Source organism: Phragmites australis, chromosome 5, assembly GCF_958298935.1.
Source record: "Phragmites australis chromosome 5, lpPhrAust1.1, whole genome shotgun sequence".
NCBI classification, from domain to species: Eukaryota; Viridiplantae; Streptophyta; class Magnoliopsida; order Poales; family Poaceae; genus Phragmites; species Phragmites australis.
In genome coordinates, this window is record NC_084925.1 from 42,728,205 (window position 1) to 42,738,314 (window position 10,110).

General features: G+C 47.9%; 1 protein-coding gene across 1 annotated transcript; it reads right to left on the reverse strand.

The window, feature by feature from the left end:
* Nucleotides 1–991: 991 nt before the first annotated feature.
* LOC133919811 (E3 ubiquitin-protein ligase ATL31-like) lies at nucleotides 992–2,579 on the reverse strand. Its single transcript, XM_062364322.1, has one exon. It carries the CDS (start codon nucleotides 2,505–2,507, stop codon nucleotides 1,269–1,271), a length of 1,239 nt encoding a protein of 412 aa, XP_062220306.1. The 5' UTR covers nucleotides 2,508–2,579; the 3' UTR covers nucleotides 992–1,268.
* Nucleotides 2,580–10,110: the final 7,531 nt, after the last annotated feature.

A 10,110-nucleotide genomic window follows, 5' to 3' on the forward strand; every position in this document is an offset into this window, starting at 1 on the left:
CAGCAAACCGAAGTACCAATATCTTTTTCTTTTAAAGAACATTAGGAGTAAACTTCTTTTCAGCGATGTCAGGAAATGCATACACGAGTATGTATGTGTACAAGTTATAGATGTTTCCCTCATTCAATGGTGCTGTAAACATATGTATCAACTCGGTGTTCTTTCAAATAGCTTGACTAGCTCACCGCCTTTTGTTCTAGAGTGTGCATCAGTGCATGGCCGTTTTCTTTGCTCTTTATTGATGATTGGTACTGCTGCTCTGCGTCTGCCCTTGCATGAAGGAAAGGTCACCCATTTTTTCTCACCTCCAGACCTCCTGCCTCTGAAGTCTCATCTAAGAACCACTGTCATTATACTTTTTGTTCAGTCTACCATTCTTCCTCGCTTTCCTTCTAGAAGGGAGTCAAGGCGATGCCTTTTTTCTTTGCCGAATGCATGAATTCACAATCATGATTAACTGTTATGTAGGTTTTTTTGCGAGGAAATAGCTATGAAGTTTATCATTTAACTTGAACTAATTCGGGGTCAGTTGAATTGTTTTGCTCAGACAAAGGGAGGAAGGCATATGTGATTAACTGATTTTTATAGCTTATAAATCCTGACAACAGTTTAAACAAAGGCACTGCAGCTTCGTTCTGAACCATGAGACATCTGACAGTGGTTGCAGCATTTCCTCATTTACACATTGTTTAGCCGTTGGACCATTTGGCTCCAAACTTACATATGGTTGAACTAACATCTCTTTCTCGGTATGGTATGAAATGCAAATTGAACTTATGCTACCAGAATTTAATCTGATCGATTGCATACGTTTCGAGGTGGAGCACGTGAATTCACTTCATTGGACACACTCTATGCTAGTTCAGAGCATGACAAACACGACGGCTATATTAGTTCCAACTTCCAAGAGTCCTAGTTCTGAAGGAAAACGCATGAGGGAGGCTGCTGGCATACAGAGCAACAGAATGGTGAATGGAGCCGGGCTACAGAGTAAGACACAACTGCACAACTTCAGAATATCCATGAGCAGAGCAAGAAAATTCAACATTGTTCACACATCTTCACTTGTCGCTTATGGTTCTGCTCCTGTACAAAATTACAATTACAGTTTTGTGCATGTTAAATTTTTCAACGGAATTTCGAGCACTACCGCGTTGATTATAGCACAAATTCAGCACCCAGTTCCCCACAGACCAAAAAGTCAGTTTCTTTCGTGTGTGAAAGAAGATCACTTTCAAGTTTGTACATTCAAATCTTCTGTTCCCATTCTACGTTCGAACCTGCTGGGTACCTGCTTTCTCCTCGTCCGCCGCCGCCTCGTGCGGCACAGTTCCAGCTTTCGCACCGGATGGGCTGCCGCCAATGAGATTCCCCTTGGTAGGCACGTCGGCGACATCAACGGCAGCCACGCGCTTCCCTCTCAACCTCGTGGACGACGACGACGACACTTCTCTGTCCGAGCTGTCCGCCGTCCTCGACGCCGAAAAGAACGACAGCCTCCCTGAGAACGTCCTCGCAAGAAGGGACTGCCATCTGCCAGAGCGCCGGAGGGGACCGCTGCGGCCGCCGCGGCTGCTTCCTTCCTCGACTCTTCGCCCGCGACGCAATTGCAAGCTGTGCTCCCCCGCGGCGACCATCTCCCTGCGCACGTGCTCCGGCAGCAACAGTGTGAACCGCTCCAGGTCGCGATCGAGCCGGACGGCGAGGGAGTGTCCCGTGGAGTGCGACCGGGTGAGCTGGGTCCTGACCGGCCGGCGCCCCGACCGCGACCGCATGGCTCGCCGCTGGCTCCCTATCTGCTTCAGCTCCATCGCCTCCATCCTCCGCTCCTCCTCCTCCTCCTCGGTTACCACATCGATCACCACGGCTACTGCTTGCGCGCCGTCATCTTGCCGTACTGCGGCTATTTCGCTGGAGATGCTGTTCGCTTGTAGCGCCGGGAAACTCGGCTCGTCGTCGCTACTGGTATCCTTGTTAGGGTCGAGATTGCAGCGGCAGACGGGGCAGGTCACGTGGCTGGCGAGCCACTCGCCGATGCAGTCCGGGTGGAAGGCGTGGCTGCACTTGGGCAGGAGCCTGAGCCGCTCCTCGTCCTCGAACTCGCTGAGGCACACCGCGCACTCGAGCGCGCCCCCCTTCCCCACGCGCAGCGCCTTGGCCTCGGCGTACTTCATGGAAGGGAACGTCTCGATGACCTCGGCGTCGAGCCCGCGCGGCCGCCGCTGCCTCCGCGACCGCGAGACGAAGGCGTCGAAGGGGATGGCACGGTCGAAGTCCGACCGGACGTCGTGGCCGGTGCAGTGGCGGAGGTAGATGGTGAAGAAGGCGATGAAGACGAACACCGCGATGACGGCGGCCAGGAGCGCGATCATGGCCGTGCTGATGTGCACCTGGCCGGACATGTAGTCGTCATAGTTGCCCGGCGACGCCGGCTGCGCGCTGGTCCCAGTGAGCGCGCACGCGAGGAGCGCGGCGAGCAGCGCATGGCTGTGGCGAGGCATGGACATCCTTGCGCTGATCCTGGCAGAGGCGGGGAGACGTGAGTGGGTTGGCTAGCCTCTCTGCGCAGCATGCAGTGTGGACCTGGGCTATATAGAGGCAAATGAGTTGAGCTGAACTGAGCAGCCAAAAACGTCGCGATCCCGCGGCGCGCGCCGGGTATCGCGGGAGGAAGCCGCGGGCCAGGTGTGCACCTGTTTGGCAGTTTGACTGTCCGACCATCAGGTGTTCAGAAGCAGCGACTGGGCACGGCCGTCGGAGTTGGAATACTGGACTCCTCTGAAATCTGAATTCAAGTGTTCTAAAAAAAGACCTCCCTGGTCCCTGCTTCTGCAAGAAACAACCAAGGGGTGACTGCTCGTATCTGGAGGAGCTGGAAGCCGTTTAAGGTTAAATTCTTCATCCGGTTATTTTTAACTCGCCGATTGTGGACTGTGGACTGTTGGTTGAGACATGGCTTTGATGCACAGGCTACTTACGTCTTGTGCGACCAAGAGTTAGAATTTAGCGACCACATCTTCGTCTATTGCCCTTACACCAAACAAGTACGGTGAGTGATATACTCCGCTCTCGGTATCAGCATGCCTGATGCACAGGTAGTCATATTGCAGGATTGATGGTTTCAATCTCACGTTCATTTCCTGTGGTTGAAGAAGAAAGGCATCGACACTTTGATCATGTTGATTGTATAGCACGTATAGAAAGAACGAAATGCCAGGGTGTTAACACAGGAATAGAAAGGGACAGAGGAGGCAGAGATAGGTGGTAGCTGGATAGATTTGTTCTCCGGCTGGCGGCCATCGCCGTTGCCGTGAGGAGGAAGAAGTGGTTCAGGTTTAGGGATCAGTCATTTTCTGCCTGTTACAGCTCATCGCCGCTGGTTATAACGCGCTAGCGCTCACTCTCTCGCGCCTCCCTCACGGGCTGAGCCCACCACGCTATTACAGAGCCACTCGGGCCCGCTCGTCATCTTGGTAGGACGCCTGAACCTTGTGCTACTACGAAGGCCCACTGGAGACTGCCTTGCCCGCTCCTTGCTTGTTGCCGTATCTGGTACAGCACTGCTGACATTCCCCCAGTCTTGAGATCCTGCTTGCCCCCAAGCAGGTGCAGCAGGGAAGGCTTGCTGGATAGCTTCAGTGTCTTCCCAGGTCGATAGCTCTTGCGGCATCCGATTCCATTTGACTAGCACTTGAGAGATGGACTTATCGCCCCGACGCACCACACGCCTCTGTAGAACCGCTTCAGGTACCTGAAACTGGACACCACTGTCAGGAAGAGAGGATATTACCTGACGGTTGCCGATGGATTTTTTTAGTTGGGAAACATGAAACACCGGATGGATAGATGAAGTATCTGGTAATTCAAGTTTGTATGCCACCTCCCCAATCCGATCGATAATACGAAAAGGTCCAAAATATTTGAAGGCAAGCTTCTGACAAGAGCGAGGAGCTAAAGAAGACTGCACATAAGGCTGAATTTTAAGGAAAACTTCATCACCCATGGCAAATGACCTCTCTGATCTGTGCTTGTCAGCTTGGGATTTCATTCTAGTTTGAGCTCGAGAAAGGTGCTGAAGAATTACAGATTGCATCAGCTTTCTTTCCTGGAGCCAAAGATGTACATCTGAAACAGATGCTGCAGAACTGGCTTCAAGACCCATTTGCCTCGGCTGATGGCCATATAAAACCTCAAATGGAGATAGCTTCAGAGCAGAATGATAATTGTTGTTGTACCAAAATTCCGAGAGCGGTAGCCATTTAATCCATTGTTTGGGGCAAGTATGGACAAAACACCTCAAGAAGGTTTCAACACATTGGTTAACCCTCTCTGTCTGACCATCAGACTGAGGATGGTAGGCTGAACTCATCCTGAGCTGGACATCAGTTAAGCTAAATAATTGTTGCCAAAATTTACTTGTGAAAATGGGATCTCTATCAGAAAAAATGGAAAGAGGCAACCCATGCAATTTGTAAACATGGTCCACAAACAATTGAGCTACTTTAGCAGCCGTGAATGGATGTGATAAGGGAATGAAATGATCATATTTAGAAAACTTGTCAATGACCACCATAATACAGTTAGCAGTACCTGAAAGTGGCAATCCCTCAATAAAATCCATGGATATTAACTGCCATGCACCTTGCGGGATAGGCAAGGGAGCTAACAGGCCAGGAGATTTAGTCCTATCTGGTTTAGCTTGTTGACATGTCAAACACGATTGGACAAATGCTTGAGTAGTAGATTTCATGCCGTGCCAAGCAAACAGCTGTTTCAATCTTCTATAGGTGACAGGAAATCCTGAATGCCCCCCAACTGCAAAAGAGTGAATAGCAGAAATCACTTGTAATTGCAAGGATGGATTATTGCCAATCCAAATCCTTTTCTTATATCTGAGAATACCATCTTTGTAAACAAAGTTGGGTACTGCTAATGGGTCCAGAACCACGGCAGAGATCATCTGTTGTGCTTTGGGGTCAGCTTGATACCATGCTCTGACTGATTCTAACCAAAGGGGAGTGCTAGAAGATAAAGCCAATAGCTGAACAGGAGGATTAGGGTGCCTTGAAAGGGCATCAGCTACTCTATTGTCAGTACCTTTCTTGTACACTATTTTATATTGCAAACCAATCAATTTAGTAAAGACTTTATGTTGCCAATGAGTATGCAACCTCTGATCATCCAAATGGGTAAGACTCTTCTGGTCAGTGTATATCACAAATTCCGCTAGTTGCAAATAGGATCTCCACTGTTCAATTGCTACCAATATGGCTAGGTATTCCTTCTCATAGGTGGACAAACCAGCAATCTTAGGGCCAAGGGACTTACTGATAAAAGCAAGTGGATGACCAGCTTGAAGAAGTACTGCACCCACACCTTGATCACTTGCATCTGTCTCCACCTGGAACTGCTGAGTAAAATCAGGAAGAGCCAGTATTGGTGCAGCTATCAAAGCCTGCTTAAGTGTTGCAAATGCTGTATCATGGCAAGAAGTCCAGTGGAACATAGCATGCTTTTTCAAAAGCTCAGTCAGAGGCTTGCTAATTATGGCAAAGTGCTTCACAAATTTTCTATAATAGCCGGCGAGCCCTAAGAAGCTTCTCAATTGTTTGACATTAGTAGGGCAAGCCCAATCTTGTATAGCCTTAATTTTGGCAGGATCGGTGGTGACTCCTTGCTGAGATATAACATGCCCCAAATAAGAAATCTCCCTCTGGGCAAATGAACACTTAGAGTATTTGACTTGCCACCGATCATTGAACAAAAGTTGCAAGACTTGCCTCAAGTATTGTAAATGTTCCTCTAAGGTGTTGCTGTAGATGAGGATATCATCAAAAAAACACCAAAACACACTTTCGTAACAGAGGTTGTAAGGTTTTGTTTATTGCACCTTGAAATGTCCTAGGAGCACCAGTAAGCCCGAATGCCATGACCCTAAACTCAAAATGTCCGGAATGGGTCTGAAATGCAGTTTTATGCTCTTCTCCAGGCGCTAGCCTAATCTGATGGTAACCAGCTCTAAGGTCTAGTTTAGAAAACCAACTAGCTGAAGCCAATTCATCCATGAGTTCATCTATCACCGGTAAAGGAAACTTGCCTTTGAATGTCAATGCATTTAAGTGTCAATAATCGACACAAAAGCGCCAGGAACCATCTTCCTTTTTGACAAGCAAGATAGGAGAAGAAAAAGCACTTGAACTCGGTTGAATTATACCGGTTTGCAACATTTCAGCAACTTGGCGTTCAATTTCATCCTTCAAAACTGGAGCATACCGATATGGTTGGATATTGATTGGTCTTGCTCCTGGAACTAATGGAATGTGATGATCACATGATCTAGGAGGAGGAAGTTCAGAAGGGGCTGCAAATACAGAAGCAAACTCCTGAAGTAAGTGGTGGACTGAAGGGGGTATTGCTGAGTTGGCTTGGCTTTGGACTTCCTCAGTGATGTGAAGAAACTAAATCAGAGTAACTTCAGGCAATACAGGTAAAATCCCTTGTAGTAGAATAGTTGAGCCTTTGTATGGGATTGACATCCATTTGTTCGACCAATGCACTTTCATAGGAGAATGATGTTCAAGCCAATCCATTCTCAAGATTAAATCATAGCTGTGCAATGGCAGGATTTTGAGTGTGGACTGAAATGGATATTCCTGTACAAACCACTCAGTCTTAACTAATTCAGCAGAACATGTCAAAATTTCTCCATTAGCCACCTTAACTTTCAATGGTTGTGGAACAACTGAAACACCTTGTAAGTTTGAAGCTATCTTGGTACTCAAAAATGAATGTGAGCTACCAGAATCAACCAGAATCAATAAAGAAAATTGCTGTATAGACCCAATTAGTCTCATTGTACAAGGAGCTTCCTGACCTGATACTGCAACTTCAGATAAAGCCATGGAAAGTTGAGCTTCTAGTGGTGATGATGGCTGTTTCATAAAATTATTGTCCTCTTCATCTGATAATAATTCCCAAAGTTCCTGCAATACATGCAATTGCACAGTTGGAGAACAACGATGCTCCCTGTTCCATTTTTCGCCACATTTGTGACAAAGACCTTTAGCCTTGCGGTAAGCACGCAGAGTGGTCATCTTTTCTTCCACTGAAGAAGATCTTGCTGCCTCAATGCCTCTTCTATCCTCAATGTGACCCACTGATTTGGTTATCATCTGACTTGAAGAGGGAGGCAGTGGTAAGGGATAAGCACCCTTGGAGCTTGGTCTTGCTGAATAATAATCAGATTTCTTGTACCCCTTCTGACGAGATGACTCTAGCATCTCCTCCTGCAAGGAAGCAAGCACACAAGCAGTATCTAGATCTTGGGGGCGCTGAACTAATACAACAGACTTGATTTCATCCTTAAGACCATCAATAAAATGCATGGTGTAATAGCGCAAATCAGTGACCGATTCATAAGCAGTTAATTGATCCACCAATTCAGAAAATTGCTCTATGTACTCAGACACTGACCCTACTTGCTTGATGTGAAAGAGTTGCCTAATAAGAATATCATGTTGATCTCTACCGAATCTTTCCAACAACAGTTCACAAAATTCATTCCAAGAGACATGCCGGATGCGGCGCTCCAGTGCCTGGAGCCACTGTGCAGCCGCCCCCGAGAAGTGCATTGAAGCCACTTTGATCCAAATTGAAGGATCGACAGAGTAAAGCTCAAAATAGTCCTCACAGCGAGATGTCCACAACTTAGGATGACTACCATCAAATTGGGGAAAATGGATCTTGGGAATCTTGTTATGATGATATGGTGAGGTGATTGGCGGAACATGCGCAGACTGACTACCCATGCGAGCCCCCGTATAGAAATCATCACCACCATGCTTATGAGGAGGAAATTCATGCGTACCCTTGACCGGGAGATAAGAGAGGGTGGTGACACACCCAAACCCACGCTCCCGGTGATGTGTGTCGCTGCGGTGCCCAGCAGGGTCGACGGCCGTTTGCTCGGCAGGTGATGCAGCCACGGCCATCTCCGGGGTGATGAGCAAACCCGGTGAAGGTGAGTCGTGCTTGAGCAGCATCCGATCGAGGTGTTTGCGTAACACCGCGACCTCCAGCTTCAAATCCCCCACCGATGCGTCGATCTGCGGCTTCCAAAGACTGATGGTGCCCAGATGTTCGTCCAAATGCTTGAACCGCTCCTCATGCTTCAGATCGGCCTCTGCGAGTTGCGTCTCGACGGATTTCTTGAGGCTTTTCATCTCATCCAGCAAGATTTGCAAGCTCGGGTCCATGGCGCCAAGCTTTCGCTGGAACCGGGTGAAATGATCGTGGGTCTCCAGTATGCCGGGATCGGTGTCTCTGATACCAGATTGTTAACACAGGAATAGAAAGGGACAGAGGAGTCAGAGATAGGTGGTAGCCGGATATATTTGTTCTCCGGCTGGCGGCGATCGCCGTTGCCGTGAGGAGGAAGAAGTGGTTCAGGTTCAGGGATCAGTCATTTCCTGCCTGTTACAGCTCATCGCCGCTGGTTATAACGCGCCAGCGCTCACTCTCTCCTGCCTCCCTCACGGGCTGAGCCCACCACGCTATTACAGAGCCACTCGGGCCCGCTCGTCATCTTGATAGGACGCCTGAACCTTGTGCTCCTACGAAGGCCCACTGGAGACTGCCTTGCCTGCTCCTTGCTTGTTGCCGTATCCGGTACAGCACTGCTGACACAGGGTCATCTTCAATCGGTAAACATCGCAGGTTCATCAGTTGCTCTCAAAGATCAAGCAAGAGGCAGATCTTTGGGCCCTGGCTGGTGCTTTGGCCCTCGGTTGGCTATATCAGGAGTAGTACAGTTTATATTCTGTTGGTTATTTCGTCTCGTGTAAGTTCATTTATGTGAGGTGTGTGCGGTGACACTCCGTGTTATAATATTTTAAACTATTTACTTCTTCTCTAATAAAAAAATACGTAATTCTTTTGCATATTCGAGAAAAATAATTATTCGGGGCACGGAGCAACGCTGAAGCTGGTAATATGTTCATGCACCTGCTGCTTTATGAAAGAGCATATGTATCGCGATGATGACTGACACTACTTATTTTCCTTTACGGAGTGTAGCTATCCAAGATTTTCTTTTTCTCGACGGATTTACCGAAGATTTTGCAAGGTCGTATCTGTACACCATGGAAACTTTTTTTTTGTCCTATTTGGAATAGAATAATATGCATGACCAATGCCAATTTGTTTCTAGAAAACACGGCAATTCCAATAGAAATTGAGGAAAATTCCTGCGCTTCAAACTCTATTCCTTGTAAGGTCAATCCTTCAAGAAGTTTTTCCATAGTGACGCTCAACGCATAAGATCATAAGAAAGTGCGTCCACTAGTTCTTAGAATGGTTTTATCTCCCCTTGATAAATGGAGCAGTAGTATTTCTGGAAGATTGACTCCGGGAGTTCTTCAATGCCCAAGAGCACAAGAGTAGCACATGAGTTTTTATCAACGAAGGAAATACGACATCTGGTCTCTATATACGTCAAGATGACAAGATATATGTAGCCATAAGCGTAACACATGAGCTTATTATCTACGTAAACGCCTTGCAGTGAAACTAACCGCGTGTAAAAACCAATAGAATTCCGTGATCGATCGACAAGGCGATCTTTTGAATTCCCGGTATGGACGTCAAACTCCAGAGCTCTTGATTTCTCTCACCCAGATCCTACGTTACAACGACGCCACTTCTGCCAACGTTAGTTGGCACGACAGGCTCGACCGAACGAACCGCCGATCATGCAACGAGGGGCTCAGATCGAGCTGACCCCTTGCCACAGGCAAAGAGAGGACCCATTTGCAGGGGTCGGCCTGGCCGTTTCCGTTCCAGTCTACGCGGTGACCGCGTGAGCCGACACCGCACGAAACGGCAAGGGCCACGCTCCCGCGACCCGGTAAGCCGTCTGGGCCACGGAGAGAAAGGCAAAGGCCCCCCTGCATGTGTCGCGTACCACGGCGCCTAGAAACAGGAGGTATTCGTTTTTTTCACCGGTGACCTTGGGGCGGCATCCTATTTGTCACCATATCTCATATGTATAGATTTAGTGTGTTTTGCATGTCATACTTAGTAGTAATTGTCGTTTTCTGAGGATGACAATTA